General features: G+C 49.0%; 1 protein-coding gene across 2 annotated transcripts in view; it reads right to left on the bottom strand.

Annotated features, from left to right (window-relative positions):
- Positions 1–12131: 12131 nt before the first annotated feature.
- Positions 12132–27642, bottom strand: part of Hic2 (HIC ZBTB transcriptional repressor 2) — a 30776-nt gene continuing 15265 nt past the window's right edge. For both annotated transcript variants that reach the window (XM_031363264.1, XM_031363265.1), the window contains exons 2-3: positions 20534–20631; positions 12132–18203 (exon numbers count right to left, since the gene is read on the bottom strand). In XM_031363264.1, coding sequence (XP_031219124.1) covers positions 16370–18203; positions 20534–20559 — 1860 coding nt within the window. In that variant the 5' untranslated portion in view covers positions 20560–20631 and the 3' untranslated portion in view covers positions 12132–16369. The remainder of the gene's footprint in view (positions 18204–20533; positions 20632–27642) is intronic.

Here is a 27642-nt window from a genome sequence, read left to right as displayed (position 1 = left end):
CAGCAGGGGGCGCCGGAGCCTGACCCAGACTAGTCACGCCGGACCAATTCAGGTATACAAAGCCGGGCTTGGTTCCCCACATCTGTAGTTCTATCCTTTGGGGGTGTGAGAGACTCCCGAAGATCGGGAGTTCAAGGTCATCCTTTGCTACGTACGAAGTTTGAAGCTAGCCAAGGTTACATGCGGACCTGTCGAAAAAAAAAAAAATCACAGTCCAGATCTGATTGGTAAAAAGTTACTAAAGTTCTAAGGAAGGGCCAGATTTGATGGTCCGTGCCTTGTAATCCCAGAATACTATAGGCTGAGGCAAGATCACCTAGCGTTCAAAGCCTACCTGTATAACAAGAAGACCCTGGGAGCTGGAGAGATAGCTCAGTGGTTAAGAGCATTGAGAGGTCCTGAGTTCAATTCCCAGCAATCACATGGTGGCTCACAACCATCTGTATTGGGATCTGATGCCCTCTTCTGGTGTGTCTGAAGACAGTGACCGCGCATTCATAAAAATAAATAAGCTGGGCAGTGGTGGCTCATGCCTTTAATCCTAGCACTTGGGAGACACGTAGGCAGATTTCTGAGTTCGAGGCCAGCCTGGTCTACAGAGTGAGTTCCAGGACAGCAGGGGCTATACAGAGAAACCCTGTCTCAAAAAACCAAAAGTAAAATAAAATAAGTCTTTAGAAATAAATAAATAAGAGCTGGTGAGATGGCTCAGTGGATAAGAGCACAGACTGCCCTTCCAAAGGCCCTGAGTTCGGATCCCAGCAACCACATAGTGGCTCACAATCATCTGTAATGAGAACAGACCCCCTCTTCTGGTGCATCTGAAGACAGCTACAGTGAATTATGCTGAAGCAGGCAGGGCCAGCAGAGGTCCTGAGTTCAATTCCCAGCAGCCATACACAGATGGCCATCTGTACAGCTACAGTGTACTCATGTACTCATACACATAAAATAAATAAAATAAATCTTTAAAAAATAAAAATAATAAATAAATAAATAAGCAGGGCAGTGGTGTAGTGGCACACGCTTTTGAGAGGCACTTGAGAGGCAGAGGCAGGCAGATTTCTGAGGTCGAGGCTATACAGAGAAACCCTGTCTCAAAAAATCAAAAAAGTAATTAATCCTTTTTTAAAAATGAAAAATAAATAAAGAAAACGAGAAAGTTGAACTACCATAGTAACTGGAATTACAGGCTAAAGCGAGTGTGCCTCACCTTAGATTCTGAGTGACCAAACAGGGAGTGCTAAAATTTTAAGAAAATGTTTAAAATTTAAATTTTTTTCTCCCCCATGTATTAAAATACCGATAACTTTGGTGTGGTTTCAGTAGCTGGGCTCTCCCTAGCACAGTCCCTTGCTGAGTGGTGCTGAGGTCACCTGAGAGGGCCTGGGTGCTAACATGACCTGATGTTCTCTTTTCTCTATGTTTTCAACTGTAGAAAACCTTTGACTGGGCTTGTGTGGCATGAGTAGGAAAGGGAGTGATGTAGTTTTGTGTTCTAGGGGTTCTGTTAGCGTGGGGGGTCTCACTCCTCAGCCAGCCTGGTCTTCTGGTCTTGACTACATCCCTAGAAACCTTCACACCCTGCTTAATCATTTTCCCCTACAATTTGTTTCTCTCTCTCTGTATGTGTGTGTGAGTGTGTGTGTGTGGTGTGTGTGTGTGTGTGTGTGTGTGCCATGTGTGTGCCAATGCCTCGGGAGCACATCAGATCCCTTGAAGTTGGAATCCCAGCAGCTGTGAGCCACCTATGTGGGTGATGGGAACTAAAGCCAGGGCTCTGAAGAGTAGCCAGTGCTCTTAACTGCACACTGGGACTTTCCACATTCCGTGGTGACATAATCTCTCTTAAAAACTGTAAGGAGCTAATTTATTTCGTAATTTGGAGGATATACTTTGCAGATGCTGTAATAAGCCATCACAGCATCATTAGAGAGACTGAGGCAGGAATCCTGCTGCAAATTCAAAGCCAGCCTGCGATACATAGTGAGGGGTTTGTCTCCAACAACACCCCCCCCCCAAAAAAAAAAAAAACGAGTGCTTTTTGTTATGAATGGACTGAGATATTGATCAGTAGAGTCCCTGCACACACAAGGTTCAATTCCCAGTATCACACACAAAGACATCAATTATTTATTTACCAGAAGGGATGCCCACATCCCTTCTTGATAGCTCTGGCTAAGCTGCGACTCCCCATTGCTGTCAGTCAGCACAACTCGGATTCCCAGACTCCAGTGCTGCCTCATCTCTTCACACAGAGTTCAAAGCTCCGGGTCTCTGAAAACCCTTCTGGCCCAAGTCATTTGGTAGAAGGTGCTGAACACTTGATTTTTGTATTTGCTGTGCTGGGGACGGAGGCAAGCCTCCCAGACAAGTGTCTCCTCTGAGACGTGCATCCCTGGGGTTCCCTATCTGTGCTTTCTCTGTTCTAGGGCTGTTCCCTTGTGCAACTCTCCCTCAGCCAGCGCTGGCTCTGCCGGCTTTCTCTTCCTCTCCTTTGACCTTTGACTGCTCCCTTCATAATCCACCCAGCACACCTGCAGCTTACTTACTGAGTTTTGCTAATCTAGGGGTTTTTTTTTCTTTTGTTTGATTTTGTTTTCTTTTATTACCTTGGAGACAGGGTCTCGTGCTGCTCATACTAGCCTGAAACTCAACTGTGTAGCCAAGTATGACTTGGGATTCCATACTCCCCCACCTCCACTGCCCAGTGCTGACATCACAGGCTGCACCTCTGGAGCTGGCCTTTTTCTTGTGGTCAAATGTGTTGCTTTTAAAAAGAAAACAAACAAAAATAAGGTTCTTGCTAAGTAACATTGGCTAGTCTGTAGGCCAGGTTGGCCTCAAAATTGTGGCGATCTTGTCTTTGTGTCCAAAGCTTTTTGTACCACCATTCCTGGATAAAAATTGCCAGAAGAAAACACTGTATTACATTAAAAGGTGGCCATTGGGGCAAGACAGAGAAACAAACTTAGCATATGTGAAAGGAAAGGAACCCTCCCCATCCTGAAATTGCTCACTTGCTGTCAACATTTGCTGTGGAGGTTCTAGGCACACAAATAAATAAGTCCTTCATTTATAGATACTGATTGCTAACATAGCAATGAACTAGGCTTATGTGTGATAGTGTGACCTTGGGTGGGCATACACACATACTTGAAAATGTGTGCACATGCAAGAACACACACACAAGCATCATCACCATTAACTTTGGTTCCTGTCTCATCAGCAATAGCCTTGTCACGTGCCGCCCCCCCCCCCCAAAAAAAAAGACCCGGTGATCTAGGATCTCAGGCGCCTTGGGCCAGCCTTTGAAGATAATAGCTTCAAATCCTACATTTGACTCTACCTTAAAAGCCATTGTGAAACAGTTTCCTCAGAGACGTTCCTCTAGACTCAAAGTTCTAAAGGGAAGCTCTTAAGACTCAGGAAGTCAAAGGGTGTGGACGCACAGCTTTGATCTCAGACCTTGGGAGACAGAGGCAGGCGGATCTCTGAGTAAGTTCTACAGAGTAAGTTCCTAGATAGCTACAAGGAGAAAAACAAAAGAAAAGAAAACAAAAGACTCAGGAAGTGCCTGAAGCTGACCAGATTCATGAAACCCTTCCTTCCTCAGGTTACAGGTCTCCTGCTGAGGCCAAGACCAGCCAAGCTGCCTGGAAGAGGTTCAGACTTAAATCTGTTGAGCTGCCTGCAGGCTGTGGGGTGCACTGCAGGTTCCAGCTTTCAGGAGCTGTCACCCACGCCAGGGTGAGCTTGCCAAGGTGCAGCTGTCTTTTGAGTCATTTCTGTTCCTTTTAGGTGACACAGATAAACTCTTTGGTTAACTACCTGCTTTGACACTGGACTTTGATGGCAGCATCCACACTTTGGTTTAAAGTCATCAGTTCCCTGAAGTCAGAAGATATTTGCTTGTCATACTCACATGCAGCTCTGTCTTTTTCTTTGAGGAGCCCACACCTCCTTTGGGCTTTGGGCTAAGTCGTTCCTTCTAAGCATCCTGACTTTATCTTACCCACATGCTTAAAGTCTGTAGTTACGGGGGCTGGAGAGATGGCTCAGCGGTTAAGAGCACTGACTGCTCTTCCAAAGGTTCAAGTCTCAGCAACCACATGGTGGCTTACAACCATCTGTAATGAGATCTGACGCCCTCTTCTGGTGTGTCTAGAGACATCTACAGTGTACTTACATATAATAATAAATAAACCTTTTTTAAAAAAAAAAGTCTGTAGTTATTACTGTAATTAGGCCAGTGATGTGCTCAGGAAGACCAGCCCCTCAGTGGAAGGAGATGGCACATATGCCCCTCATCATCAAAGACACACAAAACAGTACGTTTAATTTTATTTAGTTTTTATGTGTATGTGTGTTTTATCAGCATGTCCATGCACCATGTACATGCAGTGCCCATGAAAGCCAGAAGGGGGCATCAGACGCCCTAAAATGAATTACAGATGGCTTTGAGCTGTGGGTGCTGGAAATTCAACCAAATCCTCTAGGAAAGTGCTCTTAACACTGCTGAGCCATCTCTCCAGCCCCTAGATGTTTAGTAAAACTTCAACTCTCCCTCACACCAGCCAGTGCTCTTCTGTGTCAAAGCCTTAAGTGTATGGCCTGAGCTGAGGTCCCTAAATGATGAATGGAACCTCCGCAGGCTGCTGCATGTGACAGCAACAAGCTGTGGCCCAACTCCCTGGTAACAGCTACACAAGATAACAGCAACTAAGGACTCAGGTGGCTTGCCTTGTCCATAACGTAGGTAGGCCTTGCCCTGGCTACAAACTCAGGCCACAAACACCTTATACACAATCACACCGACAGGTTGTGCAACACTGCACACTGCTGGCCAGATCTGGGAAGGATGGCTCACCTGGGAAGGATGGCCCTGGTCTGAGGTTTTCTCCCCGCTACCTAGGAACCCTGCCTTGGAAGGAATCAATACTCCAGTCAGAAGGATGAGGCTGTACCCCCCAGGGAAACAAAGTCCTCCCTCCCTAACGTGTCACCTTATTTGCTCTCTGGCCATACTGGCATCTTCTTAGAGTTCGCTCCTGCCTTCTCCATCTCTCACCCAAGGTCCCAAATTCTCTATGACCAACACCCCAACCTGTCCACCTTGCTGTTCAGCTCCATCAGGATATCCCTGAAGCAGCTTCTGCAGGTCCTGCCCAGACCCCAGGACTCCCTTTGCTGGTCCTGCTCTGATTCCTCCAGCTTCATACACAGCCTTTACCCCTAGTCTGTCCCCAATTCCTATTGCAAACCACAGACCTCTCTCTCCCACAGACTTCTCACAAGTGAAAAGTCCGCTGCCTCTGCCTATTGAACTCGATTACTGTTTGCCCAGCACTGAGGTTTGAGGAGGCAGCCCTGTACCGACCGCTGCTTCCGCACAATTTCAGACTGCATGATCAGGCTCCCCAAGGTCTGCTTGCCTCACGTCCCTACTAAACCTTCCTAAACCCTTCCTTGACTGTGACTCCATAAAACACAAGTTCAAGCCAGTCCTCCCTGGGGTCCAAGGCACAGACCCCTGCCACCTGCTCTTCAGCCATGCACCTGCCAGAGGGAGTCCCTGCTCCTCCCTCTTTCTAGAACCCCACCACCTCAAATATAATCCATCCTTCCTGATGCTGTCACTTTGTCCTTGGTACTCATCACTGGGCAGCCACAGAAACCCAGCTAGGATGGCGCCCAGACCGTAAGGTAATATATGTACAAACGGATGGCCTGCTTCTGCTACAGAAACCTGGAAGGTTGACCAAGGACACAGGCTCTTGTAGAGAGAAGCTAGTATTCAGAAGCCAGGTAGATGTGGCCACAGGCTCCCTGTGTCCTCTCACTGCCCTCCCTCCCCTGTCCCTGCAGTGACACAGCTGGGCAGCTGTGAGCTCACTGGGCCACTGGCTGTCAAGGCAGCTGAGAGGCAAGCAAGCAGGCATTCCTCTTTTCAACTTTAAGTCTCAGTAATGTTCCCCATTTCTACCAGGGGTGTTAGAGGCTGGCTCCAGATACCATGGGCTATCTTAATGATATGGTTTGACCTCACACTGTGAGCAGGTCAGAGGTGAGGTGGCTTGTTGATTGTACACTGGGGGAGAAGGCAAAGGGGTCTGGACTCCTTTGACCTGCTTCATCAGCACCCACACCACACTGAGGAATTCCACTGTCTGCCATGTGCCTGGATGCATTACCCATGTTCCTGTGCACTGGGTCCTGAGCTAGATCTGTCCACACTGAATTTCAGACCTACCATACAGTGGTCACTTCATCAGACTGGGCGATCAAAATGAGTATTGTCTGTGGGTGGGGTCTTTGGGGACACTATAATGGCAGAAAGGTGCACTTGAAACTTCATTACCAAAGTCAAGTTGGGCTGAGACTTGGCTTGTACGCTGTTGATGTGAGTGAGTGTGGATATGTGTACTAAACTACACCGCACAAGTGGCAGGTAAAGAGCAAGTTGCTGCAGTCACTTCTCCCTTCCCATTATGTGAGGCCCAAGGAGCACACTCGGCTTGTAGCAAGCCCCTCCATCCACCGAGCCAGCCCGCCAGCCTTTGATTTAGACTTAAGGCCCCTCATGAGCCAACCGGTGCCCTATACACCACCCAAAATTCCGAAAAGTGCCAGATAACTACCCCCATTCTTGTACACAATGTTCTTTCTCTAGGACACCAACCCAACTGTTCGTACGTCTAAGAAGCAACTTTAAGTCCTCTTCCTTAAGTGACACTAGAGAGCCCATTGCATTACAGGCCTTCAGGGCCAGGGCTGGTTGTCTGCAGGTCCTCAGCATCTTATTCAGAACTTAAGAAAAATTACACAAACACTATTCACAGCAAAGCTCAGTGTGGAGTGGAGGGGTGAGAGGTTCACAGCCAGCTAGATGCGGGAAAATGTGTATGGGGTCTATATAGAGGGGCTAGTTGCCGAGGGGCACAGTGGGGCTCTATTTTGATTGACAGGCTAAATTATATATCTCTGTTGCAGGTGTACCTTCCCATAGTGCATCTGATCTTAATCATATCCATACAACTATACGTAGGCCTAAGATGGTAAATAGGAGACTCTCCTCTAAACTTTAAGGACACTATTGCCTTATTGCACATGAACTCAAAACTAGTTCAGACCCATTGACCTTCCTATCCTCGTGCCTGGACATAACTAGAGTACAGGCCAGGAGTGCCTTTAATCCCAACAGGCAGGCAGGCAGGACTACACAGTGAGTTCTAGGCCAGCCTTTTTCAACAATAAAACACCTTGAGTATCACTGCATAGAACCCTTTTGATGGCCATAGAAGGAGAAACCCCACTGTTGGAGGGTGCTGGGTCGCTGACAGGTTGATAGATGTGTGTACACTATACATGCAGGGAAACCTGACGACTGCGTTATTAGAAGAGGGGTCTGAACACGGGGCTCCAGGCTGCTTGCTGACTCACTAGCACTGGCTAAGGGTAGGAAGAGTGTACATGAGAGCCCTGGTACAGGAGGCTGGGAGCAAGCATGCTGGGCACCTCTGAGATAGCTCGCATACACCACATTCTGACAGAAGCCAGCCATGATGGTTCTTTAGTACTGGCCTTAACGCTATACCAGGGATAGCGGGGTGATCAGTTTTCTTACCTGTGGTCAGAAAAAAACCTGAAATTAATAGGTTGACCTCAAAATGAGGCTGACATTTTTATAAATTTGCTGGCCAGCAGCTGTGCCAAGGAATGCACGGCGAGCTTTAGCCAGGGGACTATTGCCTCAGGCCATGCTCATTCTTGTGTGTGTGTGTGTGTGTGTGTGTGTGTGTGTGTGTGTGTGTGTGGTGTGTGGTGTGTGGTGTGTGGTGTGTAGAGGCTGCAAGTCAGTATCAGATGTCTTCTTCTGACACACACACAGACCAGTGCCTTCTGGAGTGTCCAGAAAACCCAGGCCTTACCACTCTGCAGGCCAGCATTCATCTGGTGGCCTGAGAACATGAAAAACATGTCCTTGACACACTTGCTCTCCCTCAGCCCAACCATACTCCCAAACTCCATCCTCCCTCAGTGACTTTGGTGAGCTTCCTGGTCTAGGCACCATCTTACTGACCCCACCCCCACCCCCCACTGGCTACAGCTGAAAACAGGCTAGCCTGAGGGAAGCAGGAAGACAGCATGGGTCGCGGCACAGCTACAGGCTCACAAACTCACAGCAGCCCAGGCTAGGTGGTTGCACATGTGTCCAGATGTCCCTACTCAAATTCTGGGAATGGAGACAGACCACCACACCTGATCTCACAGCCTGTGAAGGGGGCCGCACACCACTACTGACAATGGTAATAGCCTGCAGATGGTACCACCACCATCACCTCCACCATCACCTCCACCACCTCCACCACCACCATTATCACCTCCACCACCATTACCACCATCACCTCCACCACCTCCACCACCTCCACCACCTCCATCACCTCCACCACCACCTCCACCATCACCTCCACCACCACCACCTCCACCATCACCTCCACCACCACCACCACCACCGCCTCCACCACCTTCACCACCACCATCACCACCACCTCCACCGCCACCACCGCCACCACAACCACCATCACCCAGGTTACACTGGATACTGGGAATGTGACGTTCAAAAGTTCCCTTTACGGGTTAGGGAAATAGGAAGTGAAGTTGTAAGGACTCAGAACCCAGAACCCAAATAAAGCCAGATACTGTAGTATTTGTCTGAAGTCCCAGGGTGTCTATGGGAAATTGGGAAGAATCCCTAGAAGCCAGTCTGGTGTACAGAGCAGCCAAAGATGTTTTTCTAAAAAAGTCTCAGGCTGGAGAGATGGCTCAGTGGTTAAGAGCACTGACTGCTCTTCCAAAGGTCCTGAGTTCAATTCCCAGCAACCACATGGTGGCTCGCAACCATCTGCAATGTGATCTGATGCCCTCTTCTGGTGTGTCTGAAGACAGCTATAGTGTACTCATATACATAAAATAAATAAATAAATAAATCTTTAAAAAGAAAAAAAAACCAGTCTCCTGTGGAAGGTGAGAACTAATACCCAAGGTTGTCCCTGACCTCCATGCATACACTGACCCACAGAGTCACCCACACCCAGGGGAGCACAGGCATGCCCCTTGGCAGGCCATCTCCCACGGATTAAAAAGCAGGTTTCAGGGACTGCAGAGGGCTCCGTGGTTCTGCACACTTGCTGCTGCTGCTGCCGCTGAGGACCCAGACTTTTGTTATTTCCTCCTACTCCTTTTCTGTGGGTAGAGCAAAGCTCCAGGGTGGGAGGGTCTGTGATGCTCTAAGCCAGCTGGGGTCCCGCACGCCCCAGTATTTGGGAGGTGGAGATAGGAGGGTCAGCATCATTCTATCCTCAACTATGAAGTTGAAGACTAGCCTAGATGACATAGGATCCTAAGAAGGTAGAGTGTTTTGCCAAGCATGATGGCACAAACCTTTAATCCAGCACTCAGGAGGTGGAGGCAATCAGATCTCTTTGAGGCCAGCCTGGGCTACACAGTGACACAATGAGATTCTTTAAAAAAAAAAAAAGTGACTCTTAACCAGAAGCAGAGCCTGACCCACCAAGCACTTTAGCTGCTTTCTAACCTTGCTCCTCTTCTGGGATCAAACGACATTGTGGTCCTTTACTGCAGGTTAGGTCCAGATCCTGTGGGATTGACACTGTAAAAGGACACTATGCTGTCCTGAAGACTGAGCCGTCCTCACCACTGAGCAGGGCCCTTAGAAGTGAAGTGCAGTAGCTAGAGTTGTCAAAAACCTCTTCAAATAGACCTAGGGAAGAACTGTTACCAACTCACAAAGCATGGGGACTGGTCAGTAGCAGAATTTGATCAGCACTAACAAAGCCAAGCTGTATGTACATTCACCTCCAGAATTGAAGAAGAAAGCTGCGAAGGAAACCTAGAAAGGAACCAGCTAAGATCATGGTTTGGGGATGGTAGAAATGTCTTTAATCTATGTAAGATAGTTGAGCTGGTCATCAAAACATTTTTAAATTTTGGGGCTAGAGAGATGGTTCAGTGGCTAAGAGCTCTTCAGGAGGTCATGGCTCACAACCACCTATAATGTTTTGAGGGATAATTTTGCGCACTGTGTATTCAGATGCTGATCCCTGTGCCCAGAGATCTGGTTGCAATCTGTATGTTGGCACTGTCATATCTGGAGCATCTCCTGTCTCAATGATGTGTAAAAAAAGTCTTTTTCTATCACCTCAGATTGGTTAATAGAGAGTTGATTCAGCCTATATCAGGACAGAATAGAATAGAGAGGAACTTCCAGTCTCAGTCAGATGTCCAACCAAAGATGGAAGAGGAGGGAGCAGGACCAGACCTCACAGTCAGGGGAGTAGTCATGAGGCTACACATGGACCAGAGCAAGCCAGGGTAAGACTCAGCTGCAGGTAAAGAACCACGTGGCTGGGAAATTGGCAGGCATGAAGAGTTAGAACAGATGAGTATCTGCACAGCATGGTGCTGCAGCTTGTTAATAAATTTATTAGGTCTCTGTGCTATTTACCAGGGAGCTAAAGCTGGCGAGAATGCAGCCATAGAAATGCTGTTGCTACTTGGGGGCAAAAGAGGACTTAGAAAAGCCCCAGAAATTACATCTATCATAATAGGATTCCATCCCCTCTTCTGGCATGCAGTATATGACAATGACAGAGCATACAATGACATACATAAATCTTTAATTAAAAAAAAAACTATTAGGAAATAAACATTAGGGCTGGTCATTTAATCCTAACAATGGGGAGAAAGAGGCAGGGAGGGGAAATCTGTGAGTTCAAGTCCATCCCAGTCTATGCAGCAAGTTAGAAGGCAGAGAGCGCTACATGGTAAGATATCTCAACAGAAGGGAGTCAGGAAAGGAAGAGAGACTATATTCATAGGAATTTAAAATTAGCAGCCAGGTCTAGGTACCAGCACTTGGGAATGAGGGACTACATTAGGAGTTAGAATAGAATTCATCTAGCAGAGCACATCCACAAAGCTTGGACCACCATACACCCACCGTGGCACTTGCAGTAGCCCTGGCTGCCCTGGAAGTCTCTGTAGACCAAGCTGGCCTCTGCCTCTAGAGTGCTGGAATTAAAGGCATGTGCCACCAAGGCCCGGCAGAAGCTAAACTTTCACCACATAAAAAGGTACACCCTACTGAGAGGTTTTGTCTGGCTGGATTCAACCATGCTCAGGACCACAGTATTTTTAAATCTTTAGGAATTTAAGCCAGAGAGATGGTTCACTGGTTGCTCTTGCACAAAACCCAGGGCGTGATGCCCAGCACCCACATGGCAGCTCATATCCACTAACTCCAATCATTGGGTATCTGAGGACACCAATCACACACATGGCACACTAACATACACATAGAAATAAACCTAGCTGGACGTGAGGGTACATGCCCTTGACCTGGTTTCAGAGTCAAGCTTTTTGTAGCCCTGCCTGTCCTGGAACTTACTCTGTAGACCAGACTAAACTCAAGACATCCACCTGCCAAGATTAAAGGCATACACCACCACTGCCAGGCTGAGTTGGCTCCTGAAGTCCATGAATCTATCTCGTGTCATCCCACCTTGCAACCAACATGTGTACCTGGAAGTTTGAACCTAATGTCCTGGCACATGCTAGGGAAACTGCTCTTGTCACAAGCCAAGCCCTTTGGAACCACTTTGATAAAATCAAGCTTACTAAAATTTAGGGCAGCAACACTAGTTCTGGAGATTAGGTCCACTAAGATAGCTCCCATCAGTTGGGTGGCGGCAGCACATGCCTTAAACCCAGCAAGGGCAGAGGATCTTCTTTCTGGTCTATAGAACAAATTCCAGGACAGCTAGGACTATAGGGATGGGGGGATGCTTGCCCCAGCCCTTTTTTGGTTTCAACTGTGATCCTGGGTACTAGCCACACCTCCTCATACCACCCACCTTAACTGTCCCTGTATCTGCTCTGGACATTCTAAACTAACTTAAGCCAGTGTTGCTATGACCATGCCCACATCTAAAGGGGAGTCCCCCCCACAATGAGTTTGTCCCAGGTCCTGTTCTTCTGCTCTAAGACTTGGAGGCACCTTGTCAATCTGTCAGAGGGTATATATATATATATAGTCACAGACTCCACAGTAGTTTTCAATCAAGCTTTTAATGAAAAGATCATAAAATAACAGTTTCTCATCACTGTACATTAAGACTGCACGCTTTTGAATGGAGAGATTAGTCGTGGATAAATCACTCTAACATCGGAGGGCTGCAGAGCTGCAGCTCTGACCTGAATGCATCCATCCAAACTCTTTAGGGAAGTAAACTCAAATCAATGTGATGAGTGGCAATAGGGTGACCAGTACAGGAGTGCGATCCCAGTATCCCTCCCCTGCTCAGGGAAGGGCATAAAGGATGTCGTGATCCCTCTTCCAGTTCCAATTAAATGAAACAGATATACCCCATCCCTCCTGAGGTATTTGCAAATGGGATGGATAGAGCCCAACCTGGGGCTCCTGGAGGAAATGAGTAATGGGTGGGTACAGAGGGTTCCTCTCAGCACCTGGCCCCATGGGGCCCCACCAAGTGGAGGGGAGGACCCTGGGAACTCTCCCTGACCCAAGTGAGGTCTGTTATGCAGCATTTTTGAGGTCAATAAATTACAGCAATAAATAGCAAGGTGAGGTAGGGGGAGGGGTCCCTGGTAGAAAGTTAAAGTAAGGTGAGTGAAGCTGCAGGCATGCTAGGAAGGGGTCCTGGGCAGCACGGTTCCACAGCTCCCACCCTTTCCTGGGTTGGGATGTCAGACTGAGGTCGGGTCCCTCTCTATCCCTCACTCCTGGCATCCATTTCATAGGTTCAGTAACATCGGCCCCATTGTGACTGGGGAAAGGAAGACCTTGGTCCCTTTAGTAGAGCACAGCAGGGCTTCAAGAGCCTGCCCATTCTTCACAGGCCTTGCCCTTGGCTTCTGCCTTCATTCATAGCATTTGCTCCCTGAGCCCTGCCCTCCCGGCTGCCCAGGGTTTCCCCTACTCAGGAAGGCAGCAGTCTGCCTGCTGACTGACAGCCCGGCAGATCGCACTCCTGCACAAGGACCTGAGGTCCAGTGAATACTGATAGTGTGGGCAGCAGGTGGGGACCTGGCTCCCCTCAGTGTTGATGGACGGAAAACACACTTCCTGGACCACATGAGATCAGGAGTCACAGTGAGGTGTATGGCTATGCTGCAAGTCTGAGATTCTTAAATGTTCATCAGTTCATCTTTTCCTTTTTGCAACCTTGGAAGAGCCCTTGCAGTAGCTCGGTCCGGGGTGGGAATGGGCATTGGCAGAGCCGGGCCTGCTCCACCAGCTTGCCCTAAGTCTGAGAAATAAATACATTCATCACTGCACAAACATTGATACAAAAACAACACTGTTGAGAGTGTTTGCACCATCTGTTAGTAAGGACCAGACTCAAGTCAGACCCTTTTGCTGCCCAGGGTAGGGTGCACGCATGATGGAGTCCACTGAGCTTCATAAAGCTACCTGCTTTTTGGCTTGAGTGACTCTCACAGTAACACAAGGCTCACGGGCAGGGCCAACACTCCCCCCTTGGGTTCAGCTAGGAAGCCTGGGGGCTGGTCAGCTTGGTGCATGCTCTTTGGTGGCAGCTGAGCTTGAAGAGGCCCCAAAAAAATGGGGATGAGGGCTCAGGTGAAGCTGGGGGACTTCTAGTCCCTACCCAGCACCCTGGGCTGCCTCTGCCCTTGAGCTGCTCTAGGGCCAACTCAGAAGGACCCAGGTGGGAGGGGAGTTTCCCTGGGACTGGTGTTAGAGCTGCTGAGGTCTGAAACTGTATAAGTTTATGTAAACAATGAGATAAATATATTAGTATTTTTTTTCTGAGCCCACTGAGGTTCCACACTCATTCAAAATGTGCTTTGGTTTAAAAAATAGGTTTTGTGAATTTGGGTATGAGCTTTTTTTTTTTCTTTTGATTTTTTTTTTAACTTTTTTTTCCTCTACATGACACCTGCTATTTTCTGTTTCCTGTTTCTCCAAAACATTCAGGAATTAAATGACTAAAACAGAGAACTGTACGCCACCTTGGCCTCCTATGGCCCGATTTCCATGAGGCTCTTTTATCTCCACACACACACACAGAGACACACGCAGAGACACACTCATAAGCATGCACCAGTGGAAACAAAGGAAAGAGAATCCAGGTGTGGATCCCACCCATCCCAACAACCCTTAAATCTTAAATAGGAAACTAGTGTTTTGCTTTCTCATTAAAATAAAGAAAAGGCTTGGTACAACACTAAGGTGGGCACAATACTCTGTTGCACAGACATGCTGAGGGAGGGGCTCTGCTCCCAGTCCCTGAATTTCTGCAGATGAGGGTGCCCACAGCCTGGGAGGCCACACAGGGTTCCCATAGCATACATACAGACCTTGTGTCCTAGGGCTTAAGTGCTGGTGGGTGGGTGGGTGGATGGGGAGCAGGGGCTAGCATGCCCTGGCACTTCCCTGGGTAGAATGGTGCCCTGGTCTGCATTCAGGTGCTCAGTCAGAGAACTAAGATTCCAGGTGAGGGCTGATGGAGAGCTGGCTCAATACAAGGGCACCAACCATGTGGAGGCCTGGTCTGGTACCCTGACTCCCACACCCAACACTCTCTGGGTACTGAACTCAGGCTCCAGGGTCTCTGAGGGATGGAGGCAAGCAGGGGTGACTCTGGAATTTTTTGGTCTAAAGTAAAAATCAAAAGGAAAATGAAAAGCCATGAAGCAACATGATGATAAGGCCTATAGGCCCAGTTCTGTGACTCATCTGGGACAGAGCACAGACAATCTTGGTCTTGCCTTGTCCTTTGCAGGAGCACATGCAAACATCTGAGGCTGGCTGATACACCCATGTAAGGGTTAGCTTGACCCTATACTATGTCTATATACGCAGGGGTCAACTATTACATCTGGCTCTGCAGTAGGTTACCAGACATACCTGAGCTCTGGAGGAGACAGGATGGGGTGGGGTCACTTCCACCTGACCCTGGCTCATAAAGGCAGCTGCTCCCTCCTCATGGCTTCTGTTACTCAGATGCCCGGCACCTGCCCCACACACATAGCATCCCCTGAGCAGCAGACATCCCTTCAGAGAACAATGGGTCCCACAAGGGGCTTGGGCCAGCCCAAACCCAGATTACTCCCACTACAGAAAAACAAAAGCAAGTGGCTCAGCCTCACCTGTACTGGGTATTGAATTCAAGAGGTAGCAAAGGTCAGAAGGCTCCCCACCATGTTCAGTGAGCAAGGAAGTGAAGCATCTGTGCGTAAGCAACACACACACACACACACACACACACACACACACACACACACACACACACACACACACACACACACACGAGTACCGATGGCCCTGGCACCAAATCTAGCCTCCCCTCCATCCTCTGAAACTTCAGACCTTCCAGTTTCAAATCTCAACAAGGTATATGGGGGGGAGGGTGTGGTTCTCAATAAAAATAAGTACCTCTAACAAGGGATGTTCCTTGGAAACTATGGAAAAGCATATTCTCCTGAGGAAGCCCAGGTAGTGGGGCTCAGGATCAGGGAAGCCTTTGGGCAAGAAGGGCTTCTGGGGCCTTGGAGAGGCAGGTTCAACCATGCCCAAGCACCAGGATTAGGGAAAATGACAGGGAGGGGCAGCTGCCCCAGTTACATTCAGTCTGCAGACCCAGGCTCAACCCCAAAGAGGCAGGAAGAAAATATTGTTCATTTTGGTTTTAAGAAAGAACTTTTAAAAACTGTAAAAAAGAACTAGGAACAGCTCAGTAGGAATACAGCAATGCAGGCCCGGAGGCTCTTTAGTTGCAGAGAGGTAGGCAGTGGGTCACCCTGACTGCTCCAGTGCCAGCTAGCAGAGAAAGGAACTGCCACCTAGCACCAGCATCCCAACACCAGAGTCACACTGCACTGCAAAGACACAAGCACACATGCACACACACAATCGAGGTCCCTGCCAGCTAGGCCTGCTCCAGGCACCACTTTTGGCCATGGGAAGCCCTGTGGCCCAGGAGAGGGACCAACCAGGTCCCACTGGCACCCACATGATGGACTCCCACCGGCTCTTCAGCAGCTCCTTTAGGGAGCTGGAAAGCCAAGTAGGACCAGGGAGGTAGAATAGTCACCAGCACCACATGCATAGGGCTAGACTGGTCAGCTTCTCTCCTCTTGGCTTCCCTTGGTATACTGTTGATTAAAGCTCTGGGCGTGAGGAGGCTGGGCCAGAGGGGCTGCCAGGAGCCTCATGTCAGACTTTGGGGCTCAACCCTACCACCATGCTTCCGTGGGTTCCCAAGTGGAAAGTCTGTAGAGGGCTCCCACCGGTCTTTGGCTTCTAGGAAGGGGAAGTGTGCATGCGCAGGTGGCTGATGAGGTTGCGCTGTTGGGTGAACTTGCCTCCACAGAGCTGGCACTCATAAGGCTTCTCACCTGAGTGCACACGCATGTGCTCTGTGAGGCGGTACTGGCGAGTGAATCGCATGCCACACTCCTCACAGGCAAAGGGCTTCAGGCCCAGGTGGCTCCGCATGTGGCGTGTCATAGTGCCTCGTTGTGTGAACATCTTTCCACAAATGTTGCAGGGGAACGGACGGGTCAACCAGTGTGTCTTCTCGTGTTGCCGCAGTGTGGCTGGGTCCTTGTAGGTCTTCTCACAAACTGAGCACTTGAAAGGACGAGGCTCAGCTGCATAAGCTGCACTGGGTGTTGATAGGTCCTCAGCCTCCTCCTCTGCACCCCCACTGCCGGTCTCATAAGCCCCTTCCTCCTTGATGTATAACTCCTCCTCTGTGTGTGTCTCCACGTGAGCATTGAGCTGCTCAGAGCTGGGGAATCCCTTGGCACAGGGGATGCACACATAAAGGTTGTCCCCATACGACACTGTCTCATAGCCTTCCTGCCGGTACACATAGTGGGCTCCAGTGTGGCCACTGCCCCCCTCGCTCCCACTCTGCCCACTGTCCTCACTCCCATCTTTGCCATTCTCCTCCTCCTCCTTGCAGGGGAGTGACGGCTCCCCGAACGATGCACTGGGGCCACCTCCACCAGCACTGCTAGCCAGAACGCCATTGGGAACCCTGTCTCGGGGCCCCTCACCTTCTTCCCCTGGACAGGAACCCTTAGACCCCGTTTCTCTCCGATCAAAGGGGGACCCAGCCACAGGCTCCTTTTTGTTCCAATCTTTTTTGCGGGCTGAATGCCGGAGGCTCTTGCGAGGCTGCCCACCCTGTCCTTCCAGCAGACTCAGGTGGTTCTCCTCAGCCCCTTCCACATCCATGGGCTCATCAGGAGTGGCCCCCGGCTCAACAAATGAGGCACTATTGCTGACAGGCAGGGCAGAGGTCGATGTGGGTGTGGGTGACTCTCGCTGGCTGTCACTCAGCTGGGCTGGGTCCTCAGGAGTAAGGTGGGGGCCAGGGGTTGTAGGAGGTAAGGGTGGGCTCTTCTTGGACAGGTCCAAGCCCAGCTCCTGCTCACAGCCCCCACTGCTCCCATTGGTGCTGGTGCTGCAGCCCCCCAAGCCCACCTCCCCACCAGCTGGGCCCCCTAAGCCCAGGCCGTGTGTGCTCTCCTGAGTAGAGCTGCCCAGAAAAAGCTCATCATCTGAGCCTTTGGCCTGAGGGAGCTCCTGGGGTGCAGGGTGTCCTTTACGTACATCTACAAGCCCTGGATACCGAGCCTGGATGACAGAGGCTGCGGATAGCCGCTGACTGCGGGTTGGTCGCCCTATGCCAGCAGTACCCACTCGCCCAGGGCCAAAGGGCTTGCCAGCTCGCTTCAGTTTGCGACGGCAGAGGGCTGCCAACTCAGGCAGCTGGAGGTAGCTGGCAGCAGTGAGTAGAGTGCTGAAGTTTGGCTCAGATGGCTGGTCACTGGGCAGCAGCTTGCCCGTGTAGATGAAGTCCAGGATCTGCTGGAACACCGTGGAGCTGACCATGTCTGTGTCTAAGTTGATGAGGTTATCATGCAGGACCAGGGACTTGAAATAGATGCTACTAGCAGCCAGGACATTCTTGTGGGCCCGGAAGATAGAGTTCTCCACCATGATGATGACGTCACACAGGAAACCCTTGGCCCTCTGCTGGTTCAGCTGTAGCAGGAGTTGTTTTGAATGGCTGGGAAGCTCCATGTCTGGCCCCATGTCCCTGTGCCCTGCCCACGGGCACCACCTGTGGGCAAGAACAGGCAGGATAGTTAACCTGCAACCTGCATGAAGGCCTAGCACAGGGTATGCACTGAGCCCACCAGCTTCCACCCTCCTCAGGCAGTGTATAGGACAGATTTCACTATGTATCAGAGTGTGTCCTCTCAACCCCTCCCATCCACTCACATGGAAAAACAGGTCATGACAAATACAGGTGCCAAGCAAAACCCAAGGTTTATAGGCTGGGCAGAGGGCTTATTGGCTAAGAGCACTTGCTGTTCTTCAAAACCATCTGTAATTCTGATTCTCAGGATCTGAATTACCTCTTATTACCTCTGCAGGCAGCAGGCACTCAACAGTTATATACATGCAGGCAAAGTACTCATATACATAAAAATAAATCTAGAAATGTTAATGGGATTTGAATTTCCCTTTGTTACTCTTTCAGTTATGAAAGAAGTCATTTACAGGTCAGAGATCACAAAGAGAACCTACAAAAATGACTGGCAGGTGGCTATGGATGTGGGAGAGCAAATGCCCCTTTAACACAGTAGGGCCAGTCCTGCCAAGGCTTGTAAACCCATGGGACTGGTCTTCCCACATCTTTATATTTATATATACACATCTTTATATTTATATATATACATATATATACACACACATACATAATATACATATATACACACATACATAATATACACACATGCGCATGCATATATATATATATGAGATATGCATATATGAGTGTGTATGTGTGTGTGTGTACGTGTGTGTGTGTGGTAATTTCCTTAAACTAAAAGGTTAAAATTTAAAAGATAAAAGAGCAAAAAACCCACAAAAACCAGCCAAACAAATAAACAAAACAAAAAACAAACACACACCATCACACGGCTCCAGGCAGCCAAGGCGTCCTCATTTGCTAACTCCTAGTCCTGACCCAAATACTGATCCTCTCTCCCATAATTGTTGGGTCCTCACAAGCTCACCACTATCCGGGAGTATAGAGACACTGGGGACTGTCCAAGCCTGTGAACCTCATGAGCCCTGTGCCCTTTCTAGGAAGTAATGTTTGCCATCTGGAGCCTGGGAAAGACAGCAAGCTGGTCCTTCCAGAGGCTACATAGACTCCAGTTGCAGTGACTAGTAATAAACACATAGATGCCTGTCTTCAAAGGAATCTAGCAGCAGAGAAATGGTGTGTCCAAGTGGGATCCCACCTGTGCAGAGAAGCAAGACACTCCAAAGAGCTCTCCAGGAGAACAAGGGTAGCAAAGTACCGAAGGCCCCAGGAGGTCAGAAGTAGACCTCGGCGGGACTCCTGACTCTACATGGCCAGCCTTAACTTCCATCCAACAGCAAGAGCCACAACAGTGCCCAAGGAGACCCAAAGTTTCCTGAGGCCAAAAGCCATGGAGGCACAGCTGCCAGCCCTGCAGCATCAGGGCCCATAGCAAAAGTCTAAGGGCTCTGGTAGCTTACACAGAGAGCTATGACCCTCGAACTCAGGGTCTAACTTCTTTCTTTGAGACAGGATCTCTCTTTGGAACTCTACCTGGCCTAGAATTTGATGTGTAGACCAAGCTGTCCTTGACTCACAAGAAATCACCCTTCCTCTGCCTCCCGAGCACCAGTATTAAAGGACTGTTCTGTGCATACCATGCCTAGCTTCCATGTAGCTGGACTAGTCTGCAGCTCACTACCACCCCAAATGTCCTGCCCTTTCCTCAAAATGTTCCCAGTCCTGTCTTCCACTAGGGTGGACCTGCTATGGCCTCTCTCTCTCCCCTCCCTTGAAAAAAAGTTCTCTTCAGCCCAACATCTGCCCTGGTCAGAGAAGGAAACTAACAATCAAACACACTGTGAGTCAACAAAAATGTTACAGGAATGCTAACATTTTTTTTTATTTCTCTTGCTAGGCCTGAGGTACCAGGTATTATTGCTGCCCTACCAGCACCTGCCAGAGGGTTCTGCCTGCCCCTTGCCCACAACAGCTGAAGCACATCAGTGGGAGGCTGCAGACAATGAAAACCAAGGCTTCTCTAGGTAGAAACAAAGAGCCTAAGGTATGACTTCCACACCAGGCCCTATATATCAGCCCCAAAGTAATGGCAGTGCCAGCTCTGCCAGCAATAATACCTGGTACCTCAGCAAGAGAAATTTTTAAAAAAAGCTACATGTGCCCAAGGCCTGGCCCATAAGTCCTAGATACCCCACATGCTGCCTGCCTGCACTGTACACATATAACAACCTGAATTCTGAGGGCAAGGACAGAATGTATACTGCAAAGCTGTATGAGAGACCCAGAAAGCCCCAAGGACTGGAAACCAGTGGTGATTCTTCCTCTCCCAGGCCTACCGGAGTGCCAGGGGCCCAGAAACCATGTGAGCAGCAGCCGGCGGGGGTGGCCTCCTTGAGCGCACAGACTTCCTGAGGGTGCATCAAAGCCTGGTTACCTGGAGAAAAGAAGGCAGGCATCAGTGAGGGACAGAGGAGAGGAGAGAAACAAGGAGGGGTCTTTACTCCCAGAGAGGTCCACGAACACCTGAGGCAACAGAGCAAGAAGAAAAAAATGACACACACACACAAACACACAAAAAAGAGAGACCTTGGATTAGGTATGAACAGCTAGGTGGCATTATGTAGCCCTTAAACCACATTATACATGTCCCTTGCCTTTAATCCCAGCACTCCCAGAGGCAAGTGGGTATCTGTAAGTTTGAGGCCATCCTGCTCTATGTAAGAGGGTTCCCGTCTCAAAAAGAAAGCAAGAGAGAAAGAGAGAGAGAGGAAGGAAGGAAGGAAGGAAGGAAGGAAGGAAGGAAGGAAGGAAGGAAGGAAGGAAGGAAGGAAGAAAGGAAGGAAGGGAGGGAGAGAGGGAAGGAGGGAAGGAGAGAAGGAGGGAAGGAAGAGAAGAAAAGGAGAGAAGAGAAGAAAAGAAAAGAAGAGAGAAGCATAAGAGGAAGGGGGCATCGGGCATCTTAGGAAGCTAAAGTCGGGACACAGCTGGCAGTCAGGAGGCTAGGGCAAGGCTGGCCATATTTACATAACAAAAGGTCAAAACCCGAAGCCACTTGTGGAAGGGCTATTTATAAGAGCCAATCTGACTCCACTGCCTCCTTCCCCTTCTTTCCTTGGCAACAGGGCTCTTCTGTCTACAGGCTCAACCCAATACAACAGCCAACAGCAGCCCCAGGTGAGGGGTGCTCCCAACCCTACCGCTCTGGATTCTACAGGAGGAGGAATCTTGAGGTTCTGGATCCCTATACTCCATACAGAACATCAGCCTGGTCTCTCCTGGAACAAGCAGGAGTAGGAGGAGCCTGCAGCAGGCAGGAAACCATCTGACAGCCCTTCCCCCACACCATCCCTAGGGCCAGAGGACAGGTCCTTCAGGAATGTGACCAGACCTGGGGTATCGACCTTAGACTGAGAGGCTTGAGTCCTTGGCTTCAGGCTCAGCTGTCTCTCCAGCCCTAGAAGCAGCTCCCATTTCTGAGTGGGCTCATCATCCCAGAGGTCACAGAACAAAGAACCAGCTATGGAATTCCAAGTTTCATGAGATGGTCACCCAAGAGGGCAATGGATAGACGAAAAGCCAACAAAATAGGCAAGATGAATCAGACAGCCATGAAAGACATCTCAGCAGCCAGACCCTCAGCCTAAACCAGCCTTCTGCCACTGCACTTGCCAATCCTGATCTGTGAGTTCCAGGCGGAAGAAGTCACTGAATTTACATCAATTTCTACAAAAGGCAAAACTGACACAAAACAGTGCCGGCTTGCATGGGCGGAACAGCCACACACAAAGCACAAACTCTTGTTGTTCCTGGCTTCTCACTGACTGGGGCACCACTACTGGTGTTTCTCCAGAGTCAGTCAAAGCCCCAACCCAGCACTTCTTCAGGGCCTCCGTCCCTTCCCCCATGCACCCACAATCTCAATATTCACTCACCCTACTTCCCTGCCTAAACACAAGCATTCAAGTGGCTGATGAAAATGAGAGATGACAGTCTGGGCTTCCCACTATCTCTGTGCCGCCTCCTGACCCTCAAAATGGAGCTTCATTGGGGAAATGACCCACCCATAATCCTGCTGAGAAGGCTAGTGTCCAGGAAGCCTCAAGGACTAGTGAAGAAGGCTTCTCTTCTCTGTTCCCTACAATGGAGCAGGACAGCATTACTATGGCACAGCCTTAAGAACTGGGAAAGGTTTTAAGATAAAAGTGATTCTTGCTTGAGTAGGAAACTGAGAAAGTCTCCACTCTACCCCTTCCAAAAAACACTGCCCCAAATCAGCCTAGACACCCACCTTTCCAAAGTCACAGTCTCCAGAAGCTCATGCTCAGTGCTGGTCTGGCTCTGGAGCCTCCAGTGACTCCCTCTGCACATGAGGCTGCTAGCACAGCTTCTAGGACGAGAGGACTCCAGGCCCACACAGTGAGGCCCAGACTCAGGGTGTGGTTTCAGGCCACATGATACTCCTCGCCCTTCTACTCAATGCCTGATCCCCTCAGGCAGGAATGAACCCTCCTGGAGGCATCCTAGGGCACCTGGACTGGAATTCCTCTGCTTCACACCAGCCAGGAGGCCTGGTGAAAAGGAAAAAGGCCAGGAAAAGGGGCCATCCTACTCAGGCCTCTTGAGAACCATTTCATCCTGCCTACCCCTGGCAGCCACTGACTTCGCCAGAGTATGCATCTCTAGAAGACCTGGCGGACTGAGCAAGCTCCTGCCTGGCTCACCCCAAGGAGTTTCTTCCACCACAGCCACCATCCTGAGTGCCACTACCAGGTAAGAGGGCTTGGCTGAGACAGGAACACTGATAAACAAGTCATAACCGCTAGGCACCTTCCATTTCCAGAGATTTAAGCACATCTGACTAATGTCAGAGAGGACCCCAGACATTTTCCTACCATCCAGAGACCTTAATGTGAGGACAGTTGGTTCACTACCCATATGACAATCTCATATTCCACATGGCTCACCCCAAGCCTGGACTGTCTGAAAGAGACTAAGTAACTGAGGATCTAGAAGATTCCCAAGTCCAGGACAGGGCCTAACTATGGGCAGACACAGTCACAAAGTTAAGATTCCATTTAACCCTGTCCCTGTATGACTCCTGCATGAAACCCTATTCATCCTGGCCTTCCACCACAGTCCATACAAGTCTCATCTGCCCAAGTAAGATAGGTCTCCTAGGGGTGGGGGGCTGTGCAGTGACTGAACAGGTCTGAGCAGGTCTGGTCTCACTGAAGCCTGCCACAGGCTAATGAGGACCATTATCTCTTCCTCCAGCTGCAGATAAGGTTCTTGGGGGTTAAGCAACTTGCCCACAGAAAAGAGAGTACATAGGTAACAGCGAGAGGATCTAAAACCTGACTTGGGAGAGGGCTGTGGTTAACTTTCCTCTCTCATAAAGGCCATCTAATTGCAGAGCTGCTTGGGGGGACTTGGGCTCCTTCCCCTCCCACCCCTGGAGGCCTCGAAGCCTAGCCCACTGGTAGGTGTTTGCCTGGCTTGTGTAAGGCCCTGGGTTCAAATCCAGCATCACACTTTCCCACCACCTGCCCGCTCTAATACTCTAACCTCCTCACTGTGAGGGCACAGGTCTATCGCCTCCACCAGGAAAAAAAAGTGAGCTGTCATCTAGCCAGCATTAGGGGCTAGGTGGGGCTTGCTGCTTCTCTAAGAATATCCCTAGCCAGGTGTGTCGATCCCCTGCCCTTTAGGTTTGGGCTTAGTAGCAGGTGGGGCTCTTTGCTCTTGGCAAACCCAGCCAAATTATTTAGCCCAGACCTGGATACTAGCCAGCCACTCCTGGCTCTCTCCCAACTGTCCTGGAAAGCAATAGGCACTTCAAATGCTAAAAGCCGAGCCCTCCTCTTGCCAGTTTCTATGAAATGCAATTCTCAGGTTCTGCTAAGAACATAGGTGATGTGATTGGAGACCAGAAATGGCTGCCTCCAGCTGAGACCTGCCTGATCCAGACCACCTGCCCAAGCATGCTACTCCCTAGGCAAGTCACCATTACTATAAGTAACCATCACTATAAGAAAGCACAGAGTGGGGCTCAGCGGTTAAGAGCACTGATTGCTCTTCCAGAGGTCCTGAGTTCAATACCCAGCAACCACACAGTGGTTCACAACCATCTGTAATGGGATCCAATGTCCTCTTCTGGTGTGTCTGAAGACAGTAACAGTGTACTCATATAAATAAAATAAATCTTTAAAAAAAATTAAGAGAGCTGGGCAGTGGTGGCACACGCCTTTAATCCCAGCACTTGGGAGGCAGAAGCAGGCGGATTTCTGAGTTCGAGGCCAGACTGGTCTACAGAGTGAGTTCCAGGACAGCCAGGACTATACAGAGAAACCCTGTCTCGGAAACATCCCCCCCCCCCCAAAAAAAAAGAAAGAAAGAAAGGAAAAAAAAAGGAAAAAGAAAAAAGAAAAAGAAAGCACAGAGGGGGTGTGATGCTACAAGGAAGGTCTGGAGAGACACACTATGTAGCACTATATCACAGCAGGCTCTGTGCCCTCAGAGGCACAGCCTCATCTGTTCATCCCCTCTCATACCTAACTTTAGAGTCAACAAGAGCTAGAGCAGAAATATTCCCTGCTACATCTGCCCTGGTGAGCCCCAACTCTAGACCACTCTAGCTGAGGACAACAGATGAGTCCCCTTGACAATGAAATAATAATTTGAGATTATGATGAGTTATTATTAAAAAAATTACCTGTAGCACAACAGGAGCTAACAAACGAACAAAGCAAAAATCAACTGGGTGTGGGGGGAATCCCCCTAGGCAATGTAAAAGTGGGAATTCAGGAGGCCAGGTGTGGAGGTACATGCCTTTAATCCCAGCACAATGAAAAAGAAAAAAGCAAAGACATGAAGATGTCTTGTAAGGTCCAGGACAATCAGGGCTATACAGTGAGACCTTCTCTCAAAAAAAAAAAAAAAAGGCCTGTATATGGGTGAGAATTCAGGAGGCAAGACAGGACAAATTGAGCGCCAGCTCCCACCTCCCCCCATACCCATTCCTCTTCTGCTCTTGTTGCTAGCAAGCATGGTGAAGAGCAGCAGCAGTGCTGTGAGTCTTTAGAGCGCAGGTACACATGCCACTAAGAATCTACACCATTTTTCTTAGATTCATTCATTTACTTCATAGGAAGGGAGGCGCATGAGCAGGTCACAGCATACATATACATGGATGTAAAATGACAACTTGTGGAAGTTGGTTCTCTCCTTCAAACATCTGGTTCCCTGGGATAAAACTCAAGACCTTTCTCCACCCACCCAAGAGCCTGCATCTTAGTCCCGGGAGATGTAACATGCTTAGGTATGAGATGCCCTGTCTAGAGCATGAGCTTTCCACTTCTTAGGAAGCCCAGGGATCTGCCCTCATACTAAGGACTCAACAGTAAAGTCAGTAGAAAGACAAAGCCGCCAAAGGAAGACACATTTCCCAAGTCAACAAGTCCAACAGCTGGTGACTACAAACAGAATACCTACAACAATAGATAGTTGACGCCCAGCACTGATACCATGGGCACCCTCAACTATGACTGTAACTAAAGATATGGGGCATTCCTGGGCAACATACACTGGTTAGAGAAGAGGCATGAGTGACTGGAAGAGAAGCTCAGGCTGGGGAGATGGTTTAGCATGTGTGGCCATGCTTGACCAACTAAGTTTTATAGGTGGGACCCACGTGGCAGTACAATGACTGCTACAGAAACTGTCCTCTTATTTACAAAGGTACTGGGTGCACTTCTGCACAGGCATGGGAAACACATACACACACACACAGACATACACACACACACACACACACACACACACACACACACACACACACACACACAGCTTACCATGTAGACCTGCTGGCTGTTCTAGAACCATGTTAACCATTTAACCAGACTGGCCTCAAACGCCCTGAGATCCATCTGCCTGCTTCTGATTTCCAAGTGCTGGGGTTAACGTTGGCTTAAAGTCACCGTCACCATCATTGGTTAAACACATAATTTTAAAAGGAGAAGGGGCTCTGCAGGCTAGGGAGTACAGTTCACTGGTACTGGACATGCCTAGCATGAAAGCAACACTGCAAGGGAGGACACGCAGAGACAGCACAATGCAAGTAGAAATTCCACAGGCAAGGAGTTGAAAGGGCACCAGGAAGCCTGGGCCACCCAGCTGGACGGACTATCACAACCATCTCGCCTGCCTGAGGACATCCTTCAACTGAGATAACTGAACCCCAGAGGAAGGTGTATGTCACAGCTGAGTCACTAGGCAGCCACTTAGCCGAAGGCTCTGGGAAACAAGACTCCAACTTCCCTAAACCCAACCCTAGTAGCCAACAAAGTATTAAATCAAGTAGGAGATCAAGAAGTAAAATAAAATACCTCTGACATCTCCCACTTTATGAGCACACCTTTCTATGTAGGTGTCTTCCCACGACACAGCTGCCACACTCATTGGTAAAAGCCTAGGTGAGACCAGGCGTGGCAGCACATGCCTACAGATCTAGCACTGAAGCATTAGCACAAATCTGAGGTAAGCCTGTACTACAAAGTAAAAGCCTGTCTCAAAAACACCAAAGCAAGCAGGCACCCCTATACTGCCCATGACTGTGACTTCTGACTGGGACAAACTTGAGATGGTACACTGCATGAGAATCAGCAAAATCAGAGTCTGAAAACTCCATCAGAAAGGAATGGTGCATTATTTTTTTAAACCTGGGAGTGGTGACACATGCACCTTTAATCCCAACACAGGGAAGTGGTTTCAAGGCCAGTCTGGTGAAAATAGTGAGTTCCAGGACAGCCAGGGCTACAAGAGGCCTTGTCTCAGATGGATGGATATAAATTTTTTGGTTTGGTGTTGTTTTGGTTTGGTTTGTTTGATTTTTTTTTCCAGAGACAATGTTTCTTTTCAGTGTAGCCCTGGCTGTCCTGGAATTCGTTTTCTAGACCAGACTGGCCTTGAACTCAAGAGATTTGTCTGCCTCTACCTCCTGAATGCTGGAATGAAACACATGTGCTACAATTGGCAAACATTATCTTACATGAATGGGAATGTTACTGCATTTATGTCTGTGCAGTACAAGAATGCCTGATGCCCACAGAGACCAGATGAGAATGTTAGCTTTCCCTAGAGCTATAGTTACAGATATGAGCTGCCATGTTGGTTCTGGGAATGGAACCCAGGTTCTCTGGAAAAGCAACCAGTGCTCTTAACTTCTGACCCACAATGATGGGATTTAATTAACCCAACAAGGACTGAGGACTATTTCCTAGGATCAAAAGAAAATGGTGATTTTAAATGTGCTTGTGTCATACATGTGCATGAATGCTGTGCATGAGTTTAATATCGTCTGCATGTGCCTAATATGTGCCTGTATGCACACCTTTATTCACTGAGCTATCTCACTCTCTCTCTCTCTCTCTCTTTTTTTTTTTTTTTT

This window comes from Mastomys coucha, unplaced genomic scaffold (assembly GCF_008632895.1).
Source record: "Mastomys coucha isolate ucsf_1 unplaced genomic scaffold, UCSF_Mcou_1 pScaffold12, whole genome shotgun sequence".
Classification (NCBI taxonomy): domain Eukaryota; kingdom Metazoa; phylum Chordata; class Mammalia; order Rodentia; family Muridae; genus Mastomys; species Mastomys coucha.
This window is presented reverse-complemented; position numbering and strand designations above follow the sequence as displayed.